This window comes from Aquarana catesbeiana, linkage group LG07, assembly GCF_042186555.1.
Source record: "Aquarana catesbeiana isolate 2022-GZ linkage group LG07, ASM4218655v1, whole genome shotgun sequence".
Taxonomy (NCBI): Eukaryota; Metazoa; Chordata; class Amphibia; order Anura; family Ranidae; genus Aquarana; species Aquarana catesbeiana.
Window position 1 is genome coordinate 237,061,088 of NC_133330.1, and position 21,280 is coordinate 237,082,367.

Genomic DNA, 21,280 nt, shown 5'->3' on the forward strand with positions numbered 1-21,280 from the left:
TGGGTATCGCAGAGTATGGCTGGGTATCGCAGAGTATGGCTGGGTATCGCAGAGTATGGCTGGGTATCGCAGAGTATGGCTGGGTATGGCAGAGTATGGCTGGGTATCGCAGAGTATGGCTGGGTATCGCAGAGTATGGCTGGGTATGGCAGAGTATGGCTGGGTATGGCAGAGTATGGCTGGGTATGGCAGAGTATGGCTGGGTATGGCAGAGTATGGCTGGGTATGGCAGAGTATGGCTGGGTATGGCAGAGTATGGCTGGGTATGGCAGAGTATGGCTGGGTATGGCAGAGTATGGCTGGGTATGGCAGAGTATTGCGGGTTATGGCAGAGTATTGCAGATTTTTGTGGGGTATTGCAGAGCATGGCTGGGTATGGCAGAGTATGGCTGGGTATCACTGAGTATTGCAGAGTATGGCAGGGTATTGCGGGATATTTCAGGGTATTTCAGGGTATTGCAGGGTATGGCAGAGTATTGCGGGGTATTCCAGGGTATGGCAGAGTATTGCGGGGTATTGCAGGGTATGGCAGAGTATTGCGGGGTATGGCAGAGTATCGCAGGGTATGGCAGAGTATTGCGGGGTATGGCAGAGTATTGCGGGGTATGGCAGAGTATTGCGGGGTATGGCAGAGTATTGCGGGGTATGGCAGAGTATTGCGGGGTATGGCAGAGTATTGCGGGGTATGGCAGAGTATTGCGGGGTATGGCAGAGTATTGCGGGGTATGGCAGAGTATTGCAGGGTATGGCAGAGTATTTCGGGGTATGGCAGGGTATGGCAGAGTATTGCGGGGTATTGCAGGGTATGGCAGAGTATTGTGGGGTATTCCAGGGTATGGCAGAGTATTGCGGGGTATGGCAGAGTATTGCGGGGTATTCCAGGGTATGGCAGAGTATTGCGGGGTATTCCAGGGTATGGCAGAGTATTGCGGGGTATTCCAGGGTATGGCAGAGTATTGCGGGGTATTCCAGGGTATGGCAGAGTATTGCGGGGTATGGCAGAGTATTTTGGGGTATTGCAGGGTATGGCAGAGTATTGCGAGGTATTGCGGGGTATGGCAGAGTATTGCGGGGTATTTGCAGGGTATGGCAGAGTATTGCGGGGTATGGCAGAGTATTGCAGGGTATGGCAGAGTATTGCGGGGTATTGCAGGGTATGGCAGAGTATTGCGGGGTATTCCAGGGTATGGCAGAGTATTGCAGGGTATTGCAGAGGGAATTGCAGAGTATTGCACAGCATTGCAGGGCATGCAGAGTAGTAGGGATGGCTGAGCATGGGTGGATGGATGGATGGATGGCTGGATGTCTCTGTGCAGCGCTGTGGGCACTACAGATGCAGCCCACAACGCTGCAGCCATCCATCCATCCGCCTCTTCGGTCACTGTGTACCGATCGGTACACAGGAGGGGAGGAGAGGGGGAGGAGAGGAACCGGCGTCATCAGATGACGCCGGTTTGTTTACATGTGATCACTCCGTCATTTGACGGAGCGATCACATGGTAAACGGCCGCGATCAGCGGCCATTTACCGGGATCTGTGATGCGCCGGGTCCTGTGGACCCGGCGATCACGGATGCTCTCGAGTGCGCGCCCTAGGGGGCGCGCGAGAGCAGAATTCTGGGAGGACGTCCCTGGACGTCCTCCCAGAGTTAAACAACCGCCCTGTAGCCGCCATTTGGCTATGGGCCGGTTGTTAAGTGGTTAAATTAAAAAAAAAAAAAAAAAAGTGTCACTTTTATTCCTATTACAAGGAATGTAAACATCCCTAACAGAAAAAAAGCATGACATGACCTCTTAAATATGAGATCTGGGGTCAAAAAGACCTCAGATCTCATATTTACACTAAAACGCAAAAAAAATAGTCATTTGAAAAAAAAAATAAAATTAAAAAAAAAGTCCCTTTAAGAGCTATGTGCGGAAGTGATGCTTTGAGGTCACTTCCACCCTGCAATGATATGGAGACGAGTGGGGGCCATCTTCCCCCTCACTCGTCTCCATACCAAGCCAGCAAAAAGACGCGTTAGTCTCCGCCGCTACCAACGGGCCCGGTAAGCGGCGGAGGTCACCCCCCATCACCACCGATAAAAGTGATCTCACAGCGAATCCGCCGCAGAGACCACTTTTATCTGAAAGCGGACCGCACGCTGAAGAAGAGGATACCAGGGTTATGGCAGCTAGCTGCTGCCATAACGATATTCCTCTTCAAAGTAGTGACATATAAGGACAGCGGGCGGTCCGTACGTGGTTAATGCCATACCACCAGGGAGGGATGTTATTGACCCCAAATGTATTCTGCAGTAGGACAATGACCCAAAACAGCCAATGTCATTAACAACTATCTTCAGCATAAAGAACAAGGAATCCTGGAAGTGACGGCTATGCCCCCAGAGCCATGATCTCATTATCAAGTCTGTCTGGGATTACATGAAGCAGAAAGATTTGAGGCAGCCTACATAGTCAGCATGTAGGAACAACCTACCTGCCGAGTTCCTTCAAAAACTGTGTGCAAGTATACCTAGAAGAACCGATGCTGGTTTGAAGTTGTAATCCAAGCATCAAGAGGGTTTAAGGGCTATTGGTCAGCATTGCAACAAAATAGGACTCAAAACCAAGAGTAACGCAGAGTTAATAGTGACAGTCCAAAACAAAATCCAACAGAAATGTTATTAAAGTGGTTGTAAAGGCACCAAGGTTTTTTACCATCATGCATTCTATGCATGAATGTAGAAAACTGCAGCAGCACCCCCAGCCCCCCTAATACCTACCAGAGCCCCTCTCAATCCAGCAATGTCCCTGAGAGCCTTGCCTCTCCAGGAACTCACATTCCTGTTTGGCTATTGGCAGCAGCAGGAGCCATTGGCTCCTGCTGCTGTCAAAGCCAGTGAGCCGATACAGAGGGGGGCAGGGCCGAAACAGCGGCTCCTGTGTGTGAATGGGCACAGAGCAGTGGCTCAGCTGAGGTGCCCCCATTGCAAGCCTCTTACTATGAGGGCACCCGACAGGAGGGGGGAACCAGGAGAGCCGGCATGGGACTGGAGAATAGGATCCAGGCCACTCTGGGCAAAACCACTGCACAAAGTAGGCAAGTATAACATGTTTGTTATTTTAATGAAAAAAATTAAAGCTTACAATCACTTTAACCGGTTCCCGATCGGTGCACGCCGATGTACGTTGGCAGAATGGCACGGCTGGGCAAATGGGCGTACCTGTACGTCCATTTGAATTCCCCGCCGTGCCATTGTCTGCGCGCCGCCGGCCGGGAGCTCCGTGAGTCGGGTCGAGGGTCCCGCGGACTCGATCGCCGCGGGGATACCCGCGATCGCCTCACGGAGAGGACGAACTTGGGAGATGCTGATGTAAACAGCATCTCCCCATTCTGCCTAGTGACAAGTGTCACTCGATCTCTGCTCCCTGTCATTGGGAGCAGAGATCAGTGACGTCACACACCAGCCCATCCCCCTGACAGTTAGCAATCACTCCCTAGGACACACTTAACCCCTCCCCGCCCCCTAGTGGTTAACCCCTTCACTGCCAGTGTCATTTACACAGTAATCAATGCATTTTTAATCGCACTGATCGCTGTATAAATGACAATGGTCCCAAAAATGTGTAAAAAAAATGTCCGACATGTCCGCCATAATGTCGCAGTCACAATAAAAACCGCTGATCGCCGCCATTACTAGTAAAAAAAATTTTTTTTTTTTAAAATGCTATAAAACTACCCCCTAGTTAGTAAACGCTATAACTTTTGTGCAAACCAATCAATCAAAATGCAAAAAATAATGCGTTTTTTTCAAAATTGTCGCTCATTGTTTATAGCGCAAAAAATAAAAATCGCAGAGGTGATCAAATGCCACCAAAAGAAAGCTCTATTTGTTGTAAAAAAAATGACGTCAATTTTGTTTGGGAGCCACGTCGCACGACCGCGCAATTGTCAGTTAAAGCAACGCAGTGCCGAATCGCAAAAAACGCTCTGGTCAGGAAGGGGGTAAAACCTTCCGGGGCTGAAGCGGTTAAAATGGAGTTCCACCCCAAAAAAAAAAAAAAAAAAAAAAAAAAATTGAAATAAACTTTTTTTTTACTCACCTCTAAATGCCTGTTGCTAGGGGGTCCCTTGTAGTATGCCTCCTTCAGCGCCTGGGCTCCTGACATCACTTCCCTCAACACAAGAGGGGAGATCGCCTCTCCCCCCTCCCTCTAGGCCAGTGATGGCGAACCTTGGCACCCCAGATGTTTTAAAACTACATTTCCCATGATGCTCAACTACACTGCAGAGTGCATGAGCATCATGGGAAATGTAGTTCCAAAACATCTGGGGTGCCAAGGTTAGCCATCACTGCTCTAGGCAATCATCTGGGACACGTGACAGGTCCTAGATGATTGCACGGCCAGTCAGCGCGTGGCTCGCTCATGCGCAGTGGGTGCCCGGCTGTGCAGCCACAGCCGGGTGCCCACAGTTAAAAATGCAGACGCCGCCGAGCAGAGGGGGAGACAAGCGGGGCTTCGATCCCCAACATCACTGGACCCTGGGACAGGCAAGTGTCCGATTATTAAAAGTCAGCAGCTGCAGTATTTGTAGCTGCTGACTTTTAATATTTTTTTTCTTATAATGGGAACTCTGCTTTAAGCTGACTAGTAATGAGAACACACTGGGTTTACTTCAGATCTGCAGACAAGTTTTATACAGCCTACTTGCACCTTTGCCAACAACTAACTCTGGGAAAATATAAATATTACCCCAGGTTGGGGAACAAGGTGTGGCCAGTGCTCAACCCCCTGCATCCTAATAAGTGCACATATGTGCAGTGCAGTTTTGCATGTGTTTACAAAATGCCAAGTGTGAATGCAGGCTTAAATGTTTGAGGCACTTACTAAAAGCCAGGAAAGTAAACTCCAGTCATAAATAAGTAGTATCCCAGCATATACTGCCTGGTCAGGTTGCTAAAAGGCTCAGGATGTGACTTTTGCAGATGTAGCATTAAAAAGCATAAATGTACACAATTCAGCCCATGAACATATTTTATTTCATGAATGGTTAGTGGCTGAGCAGACATTACTATGATTGACCTGCAAAACAGATCATCAAACAAACTGAATACAAGTGAGTCTGCAAAACAAATGAGTTATAACCATACCTTTTAACACAGGAAAGCTTCAAGAATGATTTATGTGGCAGGAAACAGCGATTGTAGGAAGTGTACAAATAATAAAACCGAGGTTGAATAAGGGGAAATGCAGGTAACTTCTGGCTAAATCTTTAAATGTGAAATTATAGATACATTTCTATCCCAAGTGCGCCCGGAGTGTTATGCTAGCCAAATAAGGGACGGGTTTCCGCGCTCACGAACCTAAAGGCCTGCAGCCTCCCCTTACACTTACCCCCTAGGGAGTGAGTTAAATAATAATGGAAAATCTATTAGGGGTAAATGGCGCTACCTTACCAGGGTACCTTGATTTATAATTGGATGAACCTCAAAGGGACAAAGAAATCAGAAAAAATATAATACACCCCTTTATCATTCATTAGGTAGTGGATCTAGGTGTCCAGCATTACCTGAATGGACTGTACTAACAGGTCAGTCTCATCCCTACATGCAGGCGTGCATCATGTGGCTAATCTTCATAAATTGATTAAGTGACAACTTATAAAAATTAATGTATGACAATCCAATAAAATAAAATAAGACACCACGATAAAAACTTATGTTGATTCCCAAATGTGTCCAAGTGTGCTTATAAGTATAAAAGTGAATTAAATAGTCCCAACATTAGGTGTATAGTGCAGGACCGCACATTAAATAATAAAAAACTGGAAGAATTATTGAAAAAATTATTAGTGAAAAATTGGTAAAAGAAAAAATATACATATATATATTGTAGTGTATCAAAGTCCAGTAACAGGAAGTAAAAACGTCCGTGGTAAGTGACTTTCGTGAGAACAGCTGATCAAATCCAGTGACTTGCGGTGCTCCCCCTCAAAGATCCACACTCACCAGCTCCCTGCACCCCTGCAGGGGTAGTAGGCATGTAGTAACAGGCACCAATATGATGTGTATGGGTCCTCAGGATCCACCGCTCCAGCTGTGAGGTGTCCTTCAGTATATCCTCATATGAAAGAGACAGGGCTCCATAGTGTGATACTTTTTAATTAGTTTATTTAGCTATCACAGCACAAAATAACTAGAATTAAAAGTTTAAAATCCGGGCTGATTAATCACACAGCGTGTAATCTATATAGTATGGAGAGTGCAGTGCGTCTGGAACCATCAGCTGCACGGCGTGCGCCCTCAAACAGGGCTCAAATGTCAGCCAATGTAGCAGGAATCGTCTGAAATTTGAGTCGTGGGGGACCTGTCAGCACCACCTGGCTTGGCAAATTTCAATCTGAAAATCGAAGGAATTCCCTTAGTTTGCAGGGGATCACCAGAACTGGTATCCCCATTGAAAGATTTTCCATCTATTACATTCTGGGGAGAACACAAAACTTTCACTTATAATAAACAGGACAAATAGAAAGGGGGAATCTCCCTAACGGGGGGGCACAGACAGTAATAAAAACTGACAGGTGTTCTAATCCCTCTCCACTATCCAAAACGAAAGAAAGTTTTACCTTTAAGTCCTCATGCACACGGACGATTTTACAGCTTCTTTTTTGAGCTTTTTTTGCAGCTTAAAAAGGCCTGTCTATGTTAGTCTATGGCTTCATGCCCACCTAGGCGTTTTTGAGCTGCAAGTGGCATAGGCGTTTTTAAGCTGTAAAAAAAACCCAGGACCAGTGGGTTCTGAGAGACGTTTTTCAGCTGTAAAAACGCTCTAACGTTCAAAAACGTCATTCACCAACGTTTAACATTTTTGATCCATTGAAAAAAAAAAAAAAAAAAAACAAACGCTAAAAAACGCTAACGTGGAAAAACGCTCAAAAACGCTATTGCAAAAATGCTGAAAAAAGCTGAAAAAAGTAAAAAAAAAAAAAATCACTGCAAAGATACTGGCGTTTTCATAACGTTATTTTAACAGCCTGTGTGCATGAGGGCTTAATTTTACTTCTAGTATTTATTTTTTTTTAAACTCCAGGGACTATCCCATGAATAAAGAGTGTCCCATGTTCTGGAGGCAACATCCGACTGTGTTGATGGGGGAAATTGAGGGGATTTTCTTTCATTGCAGGAAAGAAAAATCTAATTTTCTCTGACCAGCTTAAGACTTCAACCAGATTGCTTTTAGATGGATGCTATAATGGTTTATCATCGTCAATTTTTATTTCCATTTTTAGAATGCATCCAAGTTTGTGAACTATAACTACTTGAACAAAATATTTAATGAACATTTAATACAAGGTGTTTCCATAGCAACACACTTAATTTAAAATGTATTTCCACCGTACAATTAAAAAATCCATATTGATTCATATGGGGGGGGGGGGGGGGGGATGTGCCACTCGCTTTAGCCCTGGGTGATAGCTCCAACTATAATCAACAAGCAGCTGTACTTTTCAGCATGGAGTAAGCAAGGAGTTTGCTACCAATGACCAGTGCTAAGAGAACATGCCTCCCCAGAAACTACTAGCCCCCAGGGCTGATCAATAAACATGAACTGGTTTCAAAGTGTCAAAAAGCCATGTACTAACACAGGGGGTCATCACATTGTTGATAGCCATGCAAACTGCACAATATGATCATGTGAAGCTCAGCTGGTGTGGCCGATAGAGACATACAGCAGGGAAGGGGGGTGTTTGGCATTATAAAAAGTAATAACCATAGAAAATCAAGTTACTTAATGCTGCCGTTCTAAACAAAACCAGCCCCGCAAATAATGGTGACTGTGCCCTTACTCATTTGTGTCAGTTCAGCCAAAGGTGCGATTCATACATCTAGAAACTATTCAGCACAAAAGTCCATTGTAGGAATACTTAATCCGCTGCTCTCCACACTTCAGCTTCATAGCATGAGCTCGCATCCCAAAATGATACTGGCATTTCTTGGGAACATCCAAATGCATGGCGTTCCAAAGCTGAGCGCTCACACTGTGTTGCCATGGCAACTACAAAGTACGAAGACTGTCCTTCACATCCATGGAGGTTGAAAGTTGAAATATTTGTCACCGCTAGAATCCAGCTAAATACATCTGTATTCTTCAACCTTACCGTTCACATCATTCTCGACAGTTTACATAACAATACTATGGCATGCAAAACAAGAGTGCCATTATTTAAAAGCTATCAAACAATTATTTAGAAACAAAAGGGGACTCCAAGAAATACAAAGAACATCCATGCACACCACAAATCTGCCTCCTGATTCACTTCACAAATATTCAATGATCTCAGGCTGTAATCCACTACATCCTGTGCTGATGTAGAGTACGACTCAAATTACATCCAGGGGGTTCTAGACTAGTAACCGGGTCATACAAGCCATGCTCCATCCTTGAGTTACTGCCAGCCCTGAGCAGCAGAGAAATGCTTTGACTGTACATGTGTAAGGTGACCAGATGTTTATGAAATATACATGCCCCTCCATCACTGCAGTACCACTATATATGCATGCAGATTAAGAATATGATAGTTTGTATAGAACATTATAGAAAAATAAAATATACTGCAAGGCAAAAATATATATATTTTAATTAGAGTGAAACGCTGAGCAAACTGTTAAACCCTTTTTATGTGCATACACTTTAACACATGTAATGTAAATGCAATTCTATGAATTACATCTGTGTATCCTAAAATGACTTTTTAAATAAAATGAGTTTTTGCTTTTTTTCATTTTTATCTCATTTTAAAGCTGCTGACCTCCTGCAATGACTGCATTGCATTTCTCAGGTGCTGAAGCAGTCACGTGTAATTCACGTCAGCACAACTGGGACACAGACTTCTGTCACAGGAAGTGCTTGATGGCAGGATCACCATTTTTTTAATTTATTTTTAATCATCACGCGGTACAGTACAGAAACCATAGAACAGACACATCAAAAACAAAAACAAAAAAACACACACACACACACACACACACACACACACACACACACACACACACACACCCCAACATGTTCATGCAGAGGCTCAGCGAGATGATCACATGCCAACCCAGACACAGAGCAATCCCGTGTCGCATATGGTAACCATTTCCAGGCATGAAGAACAGATGCACAGTTCGGTCCATTATATATATGCACAACTTTAGTTTTCTTCAAGTATTTACCAAAACATATGTACATCCAAATCGGAGGGAGGGTTTAGGAATTACAACTCCTAAGATTAGCCATCCCCCCTTTTTCAAAAGACCAAAAGCAATTAGACAATTGAATAAAAAGCGGTTTCATGGCCAGGTGTGGGCTATTTATTTGCGATTTCTTTATCAATTAAGCAGGTAAAAAGTCAGGAGTTGATCCTAAAGCAGGCCATACACGGTCGAATTTCAAACTAATTTTCTTTTCAAAATCAGAAAGTCCTTTTTTTTGCGATCGGATGATGCCACCATTGATTTTCAAAATTCGGCCGACCAAGCCTTCAATTTCACCGCATGTTGCTACAGAAAATAATTTTCTTGCCCGGGAATCTTCTTTTCTCTCTGTAAATTTTCTTTTTACATTTCTCGCACGATTCTCCCATCATTGATTAGAAAATCGTATGTTTTTCTAAAAATTTCCAACGTGTCCGATTCCTCAAATTTGATTGCCGCACGAAAAATCGGCCGTTGTTGCAGCCCACTAATGGTGCGAAATTCATAGCAAAATTCTTTCATACGATTTTCAAAAGAAAATTCTTACGAAATTCAAACCGTGTATGGCCGGCATTAGTGTGGTATTTGCATTTGGAATCTATTGCTGTGAACCTACATAATACGTTCAAAAGGAGCGGTCCATACAAGGCTTCAAAAATTAAACAAAATCTATTAGAGTTAGCAGCAACATTAGGAGTGGCCAAATCAACTGTTTGGTACATTCTGAGGAAAGAAGAACACGCTGGTGAGCTCAGCAACATAAAAAGGCCTGGATGCCCACGGAAGACAACAGTGGTGGATGATTGCAGGATCCTCTCTATGGCAAAGGAAAACCCATTCACAACATCCAGACAAGTAAAGGACACTCTCCAGGAAGTGGGCATATCACTGTCAAAGTCTACAATCAATAGAAGATTTCACAAGAGCAAATACAGAGGGTTCACCACAAGGTGCAAACCATTCAAAAGCCTGAAGAATAAAAAAAAAAAAAAAAAAAAAAAAAACAAACAACTGATTAGACTTTGCCAAAAAACATCTAAAAACCCAGACCAGTTCTGGAAAAGCATTCTTTGAACGGATGAAACTAAGATTAAATCTGTACCAGAATGATGGGAAGAAAAAAAAAAAAAGTGTGGCGAAGGTTTAGAACAGCTCATGATCTTTCAAAGCACACAAAGTCATCTGTAAAACAGGGTGGAGGCAGTGTGATGGCATGGGCATGCATGGCTTCCAGTGTCACTGGGTCATTGGTGTTTATTAATGATGTGACAGAAGCAGCCGGATGAACTCTGCAGTGTTTAGAGATATACTGTCATACCAGATTCAGCAAAGTTGATTGGATGTCACTTCACAGTACAGACAAACAATGATCCCAAAAAAAAAAAAAAAAAAAAAAACCCTGCAAAAAGCAACCCAGGAGCTTTTGAAGAAAAAGAAGTGGAATATTCTGCAATGGCTGAGTCAATCGCCTGATCTCAACCCAATTGAGCATGCATTTCACTTGCTGAAGGCAAAACTAAAGGCAGAAAGACCCACAAACAACTGCTGACAGCTGCAGTTATAGCCTGGCAAAGCATCAGAAAGGGGGAAACCCAGTCTCTGGTAATGTCCATGGGTTTCAGACTTCAGGCAGTCATTGCCAGTAAAGGATTCTCATCAAAATAATAAAAGTGAACATTTATGATTATATTCATTTGTCAGATTACATTTGAGCCACTAAAAATGGGGGGGGACTGTGTACAAAAATGGCTGCAGTTCCTAAAATTTGTACTTGATATTTATGTTCAACCCCTTGAATTAAAGCTGAAAGTCTGCACTTCAAATTAATTTGGATTGTTTCATTTTAATTTTATTCTGGTGGCATACAGAGCCAAAAGTATGAAAATTGTGTGCCTGTGTCCAAAAGGACCTAACTGTATGTATACGAGAATGCCCTGATTCTAGGATGACCCTGTACCCCATGTTACATTTTTACACTGTAAACACCACCAAAAACAGACAGTAAAAGGTAGCACTAAAGGGAAGAAGAGGAGAAAGAAGAGAAATGTAGAAGAGGGAGAGAAGGAAGGGAAACTACTAAAATAAAGAGGGGGGAGATAAGAGAAAAAATTCCAACTGTTTCCCCAGCCCTTCTCCGTGGCCACCAAGTTTTCCAGCTCATTGATTTCAGCGACCTCTCAACCAGACAGATATGGGCGGGGCCCATGTGCTTCCAGAAAAGCGAGGTGCAGCTCTTTGCCACAGTTAGCAATAATGGTAGAAACGAACGCCTGTAAGCCTGCAGACCCATGCACACTGGGCTTAGAGCGTTTTTTTTTTTTTTGTACAAAGATTTGACGAGCTTAGGAGAGTTTTGGATTTTTTTTCTACCAGAAAGCTCCAATCAGAAGGGGTTTCTTCCCCGCCTAAACCAGTGTTTCTCAATTCCAGTCCTCAAGGCGCCCCAACAGGTCATGTTTTCAGGATTTCCCTCAGATAAAAACGGCTGTGGTAATTACTAAGGCAGTGAAACTGATCAAATCGCCTGTGCAAAATAATGGATAACCTGAAAACATGACCTGTTGGGGGCACCTTGAGGACTGGAGTTGAGAAACACTGGTTTAGGCGGGGAAGAAACCCCTACTGATTGGAGCTTCCTGGTAGAAAAAAAAAAAAAAAATGCAAAAAAACTCTCCTAAGCTCGTCAAATCTTTGTACAAAAAAAAAAAAAAAAAAAAAAAAAAAAAAAACGCTCTAAGCCCAGTGTGCATGGGGCTGCAGGCTTACAGGCATTCCTTTCTACCATTATTACTGCTCTAAACGTTGAGCTCTAAATTTGCCTCCAATCTTCCTAAGGCCTCATGTACACTGCTGCTGGTAAACGGACGTTTAGGAGCAGTTGGGTGTTTTTTTCAGCTGCCCCTGAACACTCCATGTTATCTTATTAGTACATGTACACAGGGTCGTTTATAGGCAATTTTTGGAAAGCAAAAAAAAAAAAAAAAAATGCGGTCAGGACGGATACTCAGAGGCATTGAAATGCCAAACGCCTGTAACAGAGTGTAAACGTGGTAACTAGCGTTCAGCCGCGTTTCATATTTAACCATTTGAAAAAAAATGCTTCTTAGCGCTGTGTCTAAGAGCCCTTTCACATTGGGCCGCCCATAGCGTCGGCGGTAAAACGCCGCTATTTTTAGCGGCGTTTTACCATCCAATTAGCGGTGCATTTCGGCCGCTAGCGGGGCGCTTTTACCCCCCGCTAGCGGCCAAGGGTTAAAACCGCCCGCAATGCGCCACAATAGTGGCGTTTTGCCGGCGGTATCCCAGCGCTGCCCCATTGAAAGAAGCTGCTGGCAGGACTTTTTCCCGTCCTGCCAGCGCAGCGCTCCGGTGTGAAAGCCCTCGGGCAATCACACTGGAGACAATGCTGCAGCTGTTTAAGGGCGGATTTGCAGGCGCTATTTTTAACACTATAGCGCCTGCAAAACGCCCTCGGTGTGAAAGGGGTCTTAACACGGCATTTAAATGCAGCAAATTGAACATTTTTAAACAACGTTTACTATCTGTCAAGTTAAATCATTCAGGAGAGGTTGTAAAAATGTCCCGTGTACATTAAGCCTAATGTGCGTGGACACATAGGATAATATTAAGCGGCTACCAATACTACCCCCACCCCCTAAACACACAGACTCCAGCTGCTGTAAGTCGAATTCTGTGAGGAGGGAGTAGGGGGCATGGCCGAGCAGTGCTGTGTGTGCATCTATGGAGGACGTTTTGGCCCTACTTCTCCTGCGGGTCACAGGAATGCACTTAGTTTTGCACTCCCGTGACCCGTATTGAGCTGACATCACTCAGCCGGACCAGGCTCTGCAGAGATCCCAACTTTAATACTGATATCTACCCAGATGCCTGAGAAGCAGCTGGCTCAGGCTCTCAGCTTGCTGCTGAGAGCCTGAGCCAGCCGCTACCACCTCCTCCACAGCCCAGCACTCTAGTGAGCGCTGGAAGGGCAGAGCCAGTGACTGACAGTCACCGCTTCCTGCTCAAAGAAGACAGAGAACTGAGCAATCAGCAGTCTTTGACCACGCAGGTCTCAGTCTTAGAGGTGGCAAGGGATAGATACATCAGATGAATGCTGCATCCACCCAGACAAGTTGTTTTTTGTACTTCCCGAACTTTTCTTACTGGCAAGGACTACTCTCGTCTTTTCTAGGGCTGTATATGCACAATAGTTCTGGGTCATTAAGGTTAATGAGTTAGTATAACAGCTAAGTACTTGGCTTTTTCAGGAGGTCTACAACAGCATTCCCCAAAATTTGGTCATGCTCAGTATACTTTAAAAAGAAAGAAGAAATTCCCCGTGGGGTTTTTTAGCAGCAATTATGAGTCAACAAAAATATATATAAAAAATAAAATGATTTTATTATCAAAAAAAGAGAAAACAAACAATATGCACACAAAAGTTAAAACATGAGCTCTGGGTACGTACAATGCGAGACTGATAGATTATGAGAGGGAGAAACACAATAACGGCAATACCATCAGGGTAGAGAAAGAAATGAATCTATCTAATGTATCAACCTACAATCAATAAAATGTGGTTGTAGTGTCCGATGTTCGGAACAAAGCCCCAATGCAATGCATTTCGACCTATTTACGGTCTTCTTCAGGGGGCTCTTGTGTTTCCTCTCCATCAAAAAAAGCTTGCCTATCCAGAGACTTCGTATTAAAACACACACGAGATACAGTTGATTTTCCCACTGGTGGTCTTGAAGACTGCTGAGGAGCCACCCCCACCTCAACCCTGTAAGGTGTTGCCTGGGCCGCAGGGCTTACAAGTGGTCACAGGTTATTGGGCACTCCAAAAGGAGAGGAGAGTGGGGGCCATGGGCACCTGACTGCATGTAAAATTAGGACTCTGTGGTCCCTATAAATGGAAAACATCAGGTCCAAAATTGTGGATAAATATAAATGGTTAGAAGCTCCAGTGATCAGTAAGTGCAAATGCTCAGCTGGTTAGGGATCAACTGAAGATCAGTATACTTTGAAATGTTTGTACTGTAACCAGTTTTTAGAAGCAATGGGATATTCTTATAGATGAATGAAACATTTCTGTTCTGTTTTTTATAGCCTTATAATAATGATAAGCCAGGGTGTAAACACACTATAGAACGGAATATAACCAAGATTTAAGACATCTGACACAGCGTTATCCTTCACAAAACTTGTCATTGCACAGTAATATATGACAAAGCTTTTTTTAACAGATCAGAAACAGAATCATCACAGACTTTAAACAAAAGCAGACAGTGTGTATCCTGAAAAGACACTATCCAGCATTCTGGCCACAAGATGTTCTATCTGTAAACAATAAAAATCCCACACTGAGCGAGAACAGAATCATGTACTCCACATGGATCCACACTACAAAATATTCATTAGGCTTGGGGTGGCACCAGTGGGTGGCCTAAAAAGGATGGCTGAGCAAAATAAAAATCACAAATAACCACAATGTTCACTGGAATAAACAAATTTTCTGTCAGCCTATTCTGGGCCCACAATCCTGCAAGGGAAGTCTACTGTGGCTCACAGACTTCCCATTAACCCCTTTGATACTAGAGATGTGTTATAGCTTTCCTGGAGGAAGCTTCTACGATTTGCCCCCTACATCAGTCTACATTTTTACCTTTTCCATAATCTTTTGGACATATACATAAATATGGTACATTTGAATGTTTGTCTTTAAAAATTGTGCTAAAAAAAAAAAAAAAAAAAAAAAAAAAAAAAAAATGAAATCTTTGTTTTAGAATAGCATTGTGGAAGGGTTAGATCCTCTTAGTTTTCATTGCTTCATGTGCCAATGACAATGGGGTCTGAGAGAAAAAGTAGTGATGGGAAATCCCCCTAGTGAAGTCGCTTACACTGGTTCTAATCCCTGCCCGTTTTACAATAAAAAGACGTTTAAACATTTGGCTAGGGTTCAAACTACACAGAATACACAAGAACGTATGCTCGGTTTGGCTGAACCGGCAACCATGGTATCAAAATCACCTTGTGGCAAACAGTGATCTGCCAGGAACATATATTTTGGACTGATCAATCAGCCATTGGGTATCTGCCTAAGGGCTCTTTCACACGGGGCGGATCAGTGATGATCCGCCCCGTGAACACCCGCTTGCTCGGCAGAGCGATCCCCGCTGAGCAGGAAAATAACAGGTCCGTCTGTCAGAGCGCCGCTCTCCCCTATGGGGGATCGGATGATGACGGACCGCAGAGTCCGTCGTCACCCGATCCGATAACGGATGGAAAAGTAGAGTTTTCCTCCGTTACACTTTTTGGATCGGAGTGGGTCGGATGTCAGTGGACATGTCACCGCTGACATCCGACGCTCCATAGGGATACATGTATGTCCGTTTTTCATCCGAAAACGGGAGGATGAAAAACGGACATACGGATCCCCCGTGTGAAAGGGCCCTTAGTAGTAGGCTTGCAAAAACACCAGAGGATATAGCACCTACAAAAGGCGACCAAATAATTTATTGGACAAATGTAATCAAAAAGATATAGCACAGAGACCAAGCCCCACCACAGAAACCTTGGAAAACCCCCCACCCCACTCCCTATACCCAGGGACCCTATCTCCCCCCTCCTATAGCTAATAGGTCAGGTCCCACATATATGTGTCAGATTTTTAAGTAGTAGGTTTCCCACAGTCTTAAGTCGGCCATAGATGGTTCAAATTTAGGCCAGTTCATCAGGGAACAGCCAAGATTCGACCCACCTATGGGCAGGCTAATTGTACCCAAGTCAATCTACTTGGGTACAACCAGCATGTTGGATTTTTACATGCAAATATTGCCAGCAGCTATAGCCGCTGGCAATAATCACTGTATTCTCCCTGCAGGGACATCACCCTGCACCCCCCCACCAGAACACAATAGCTCCACAGAAGGAAAATCATATTCTCTATGGCAGGCCTTATGAATCTAAATGCAATCAACTTGATCAGTTGGTAATCTATGGGCATGTATCCCTAGACCAACCCACACTGTCTTCACAGCCAAAAGGTGCACACAGATAAATTGTTCACAGTAGACACCAACAGCACTTGCCTAGTAGGAAAAGACCCCCCAATCTCAGACAATACTTCTGAAGTGTTGTTTGCAAGAGTAACACTTAACATTCTGGTTTACATATATGACTGTAATGTCTCCAGGTACTTCTCACTGTGATCTGTCCATTACTTGTCTATAGCCGTCTTCCATACTTCCTGCTCTACAAGCAAAAACTGCATATTTAAATGATCCAAAACATCCACACTTATATGATGGGGGTCTTATAAGCAGGCATGTTTGGGTCCTCTAAGGTCAAGTGTAACAATAAAACTAGCAAACTGTAAAATTAGTCACGCTTTAATCAAACATGCAAGCAATTCAGAGGAAAGCAAGGGATGAACAGTAAAAAGTAGATCCTTTGGCACTTCAGTTCATTTCCAGATTACAAGGCCTAAAATAGCCTCTCTAAAATCCCGGTTCCATTGAATCTAAGGCTCGGTCCACACTGGAGTGACCTGTCTGCCGACTTAGTCCCCAGAGAAGTTGCGTCCCATTCAGTGCAATGGAACTGTTCTAATCGGAGCGACTCAAGTCGCCCGGACTTAGAAAAGGGTTCCTGCACTACTTTGGGGCAACTCCCAGAGCAACTTGCATTGACTCCTGTTAAAGAAGTAATTCGCAAGCCACGATGAAGTCCCGCTGTGCGGCGCAGCTCCAATGGCCGGCAACTTTGAAGCTGCGCTAGTGTGAACTAAGACTAAGGTTACTTCAGAGGTTGCTATGGGTTCCTTGAATAATAAGCTACTTCTGCCTCTCAGATATGAATGAATGGGGGAGTGGAGGTGCGAGAGCAGTTGCTGACACTGACCTACGCATGTCCACGCCTGAGAAGTTTGATTTTGATTCTCGGCACTTGATAATGAATAACAATTAATCATAAAAATATAAAGTTTAATGCAAACAATACATAAATATACAGACTGTTTAAAAACAACAAGTTGTATACACCACAGTTAACAAGTGACTGACGGGTTTCCCCGAGGAGTTTGTTGAAGAGGGGTATACATTAAATTCCTCAACCGGTTTCGCAGTAAGAGACCACTTCTTCAGGGGGAGTGGTCTATAAAACAGATAGTACATTTACAGCAACGTAGAAAAATACAGCAAACAATTTTAAACAACATATTACATTCAGTGATAAAAAAGGAGAAGACCAGCTCACCCACTCGAACGGGACCAGTAAACGACAGGACCCAAACAATTCCCTCTCACATATGTAACCACTAACAAGTTTAGTTTTAGCCACCTGTAAGAGGAGATTATTTCCAATGCAAGGAGCATTCTTCCCAGTAATCACCACAATAAATGTACCCTGCACTGTAGATATAGTAATTATTAACAAGTGTTTCCGGAGAATGTCGTTTTTTTCAAGGTGTTCATTGTAAAAAGCTGACCCATTCTTCACTTCACCTCGTTCTTCACTGAAGACTCCACCAGCATTATTGCTCCAGTGCATTGCTGCCATGACTTTCAACCTATGTGAGCCAGAACGAGGGAGCCACAGGATCAGCTGTTTACTCATCTGTACTTGTAACCTTGACTTGGTCAGATAAGAAAGAACAAATTAATTGTGAAGACATCCACGGAGAAAATAAATTTACAATCCAGAATGGAAATGTCTGATTGGTGCAGCTCTGCTCTGATACAAGTAATAGGTTCTAATTTAGCACAGAGAAGGGATATGAATATGACTGTCAAAGAAAAGAAAAATCTGATTTCTTCAGTTTAGTTGTTCTCTAAAGCCTAACCACTGAAAAACTTTTATGATCCGTTTTAGCTTTGACTTGGCTCGGGAGACGATGCCAAATTTGCTTTTCTTCCAGCAAGTTCACAGCTGCTAGACTGCCAGGCAAGAGGACCAGCTCCAAACCAGGCTCCTTGTGAAACTCGATCAGCGTTTTACAGTGAAGTCCATAAGACAGCATTCAGCTCATTGTGGATTTTAATTGTGCAAGACAAGTCTAAACATTACATCTCCATCTGTCAAAAAAATAGCTTACAAAATGAAAAAAAAAAAAGTCCTTAATATCAAAACTTCAGTTAGGAAAGGATCCACCTAAAAAGTTCAACTCCATTGGGTAATAGTGGAAATCAGTGGAATATACAATATCTAATAAAGCTTTCACAGTTGGCTTGTGACTTAACTTTAAAATCTTACAATAATGATCCACTTTTTATCAATAAACAAGCGGTGTCTTGGATTCATTTCCTCTTTTTGTACAAGCATCCCAGCTCCTCACCACGTGTGTTTACTCTGAACGTATCCTTTCTAGGACAGCTGTCAGACTGCATAGCCTGATGTCTTTGGATGATATTTGGGTCAGACCATTTTGGATTTTTTTTTTTTTTTACAAGAATTCTGACCTTGCATTAATAAAAAAAAAAAAAAAAAAAATAGATGATCTTTAAGAAATCCTGATAATTTATGTAGCATTGGGTAATGATTTCTACATCTGAGTACCCTCAGAGGATGTCCCTGCCAACTGTTTCCAGTGGCTAAGCTGAGTTTTTCTGGCCATGAGACCGCTGTACCCAAAGATGAGCGGCGCTCTCAAGGTCTGCTTGGCATAATAGCATTACTATATGCGAGTGCATGCGTAGGTTTACACTGGTTAAAGTGGAACTTCACTCTCCCAAATCAACATTGATATTTTTAATTCTTGTGCTGCTAGCCTTAGTAAAAACAGATAGGAAAGTATATTATATATACACGGTACTTATTTTAACTTTTTTTTTTTTTTTTTTTTTTTTTTTTTTACACATTTCTTCAGTTACTTCCAGGTTTGTTGCCTAAGCAAATGATGTCCTACATCCCAGGGGTCTTCAGAAAAGGGGTATGGGTGTTTTCTCAGCTAAGCACACTCTGTCTGCATGCTTGAGCAAAGGACAGGTGGATTCCAGGTAGTAAATGCTACATGAATCATTTGCCCTTACTCAAGATGGCCACAGACAGAAATGCTAGAGGTGCATTTGTTAAACTTCCTGACAAAATAAAGCATGGATGGATGGGAGAGTTTGTTTTGAATATTAAAAATGAATTAAATTGTGTTTTTGGTTTGTTGTGCTCAGATACAATGAAGATTTAAGGCTGGGTTCATGCTATTGTGAACTGGATGCGAAGTTTCCCGCATCCAATTTGCATGAGTGTGTAACTGTCTCACACATCTCCGGGATGGCTATGGAGCGCACAGCAGAAGAGTCTTTGATTCTGTTTCAGGTCTGAATTTAGCCAAAAGTTCGGACCTGAAACGGGGGCGCAACCAGACCACCTGCTGGGCTCCATGCCGCACACAGTGTGAACCCAGCCCCCACCTCCTGCAGACATGACCCCCCCTCACTAGCAGTAGGAAGCGTATGGCGAGCTGTCACGGTAGACTTTCTACTTAGATTCTACAGATAAACCTTTATGCCAAGGATTTCAATGTGAACAAGCCTTGCCTATACAACACCAAACCTTACTACACCACCCTGAGCACAATGGGATGGGATAGACATTTAAATGCCCCCTAAAGTGATGGGGGCAGCCAGCATCTCAGGGGCGAACATCAGGAGAAAACATATCACTGACAAGCCCCTGGGAACGCCTTACATTTGGCACATGGAGGCCCTGAACGAGGGCTCATAATTAGGTATGGATCTTTTTTTTTTTGGGAGGAACACGCAGCCTTCTTTTCCTTTATGATGAGTAGTTCAGTGTGGAATCTAACAACACACGTTGGCTGGTTGTCTCCCATGCATCTTCCAATAGCAACAAGGAGAGCGAAACCAGGCATGCTACAAAGTGATCAGACGGCCGATTGTTTTGTTGTGTCACATTACATTGTCTGCCCGCCCGAGAGCAAAAAGAGAGAAGAATGGAAGGCAATGACGGGACTGGGGAGGTGACAGGATCCACACCTCACCCAGTATTCTTCTCATGGCCGATCACCGGGTCTGTCATATTGATAACGCAGAAAATGGGACTGTGTGTGTTCCTGGCTGAGGACAGGAAGAGGAGATGAAAGAAAGGGTGTGATCTGTCTGCTGAACAAAAGCTGCCCTTCACCTGGATGTGTGTGTGTGTGTGTGTGTGTGTGTGTGTGTGTGTGTGTGTGTGTGTGTGTGTGTGTGTGTGTGTGTGTGTACACCCCGACAATCACCCATACCACACACAATGAGACCGCACAACTACACAGGGTGAGGGGGGGGAAACACTACACTGCCAGGAGCACAACACATATTATTAATAATAATAAATAATAATAGGGGTATGGCAGTGCTCAGAGGTGTGTCACTGCACACATTGTATACTATATAGAAGGAGAAATACAATGATACATAATATAAGAGACAGGTCTAGAGTGAGGAGTCGCAGACCCTCCAGCAGCAGGCTGCACACATGAGGAGAACAATGAGGGGCTCCATTGTATTGCTCTGCCCAGGTACACCGCACACCTGGGAGGTCAGTGTGAAGTCAGGAGGGGGGAGGGGAGGGTGACCACACCTGAAAGGACACCACACACACCCGACCGGCGGAGTCACCTCCCAGTCCCAGCACTCACTTCACACACTACTCCGGACCTACAATTCCCCCCCTTCCCAGGTAAACAATGGCTCCCGGTCTATGTGAGGAGAGGCCACACTCACCCACAGCTCCGTGCCCCAGCTCATGGCGGCGATGTCCGGCTAGGAGCGGAGACAGGAGACGGAGAAGCTGGATGTGTAAGAGATCCTTCTTCCTTGTGTGAGGAGCGGAGGAGGAGGAGGAGGGGGGAGAGAGGGAGGGAGGGGCTGGAAGAGGAGGGAGGGGAGCCTGGGATGGGATGGGATGAGAGAAGGGGCGGGGACAGTGCAGAGTTTCGGGCACATGGCAGGAGGAGGGCGGGGCAGAGCTCAGGCGGGCAGTGTGTGAGGAGAGGAGGAATGGGGGGTGTGCAGCGCCTTGTCTCCTCTCCACACAACGCAGTCCATACTACTCATGACA

At 44.0% G+C, this 21,280-nt stretch overlaps 1 protein-coding gene across 4 annotated transcripts in view; it reads right to left on the minus strand.

Annotated features, from left to right (window-relative positions):
• Positions 1–21,083, minus strand: part of FNBP1L (formin binding protein 1 like) — a 305,643-nt gene extending 284,560 nt beyond the window's left edge. For all 4 annotated transcript variants that reach the window (XM_073593122.1, XM_073593119.1, XM_073593121.1 and 1 more), the window contains exon 1: positions 20,944–21,083. In XM_073593122.1, the coding sequence (XP_073449223.1) occupies positions 20,944–20,967 (24 nt within the window). In that variant the 5' untranslated portion in view covers positions 20,968–21,083. The remainder of the gene's footprint in view (positions 1–20,943) is intronic.
• Positions 21,084–21,280: the final 197 nt, after the last annotated feature.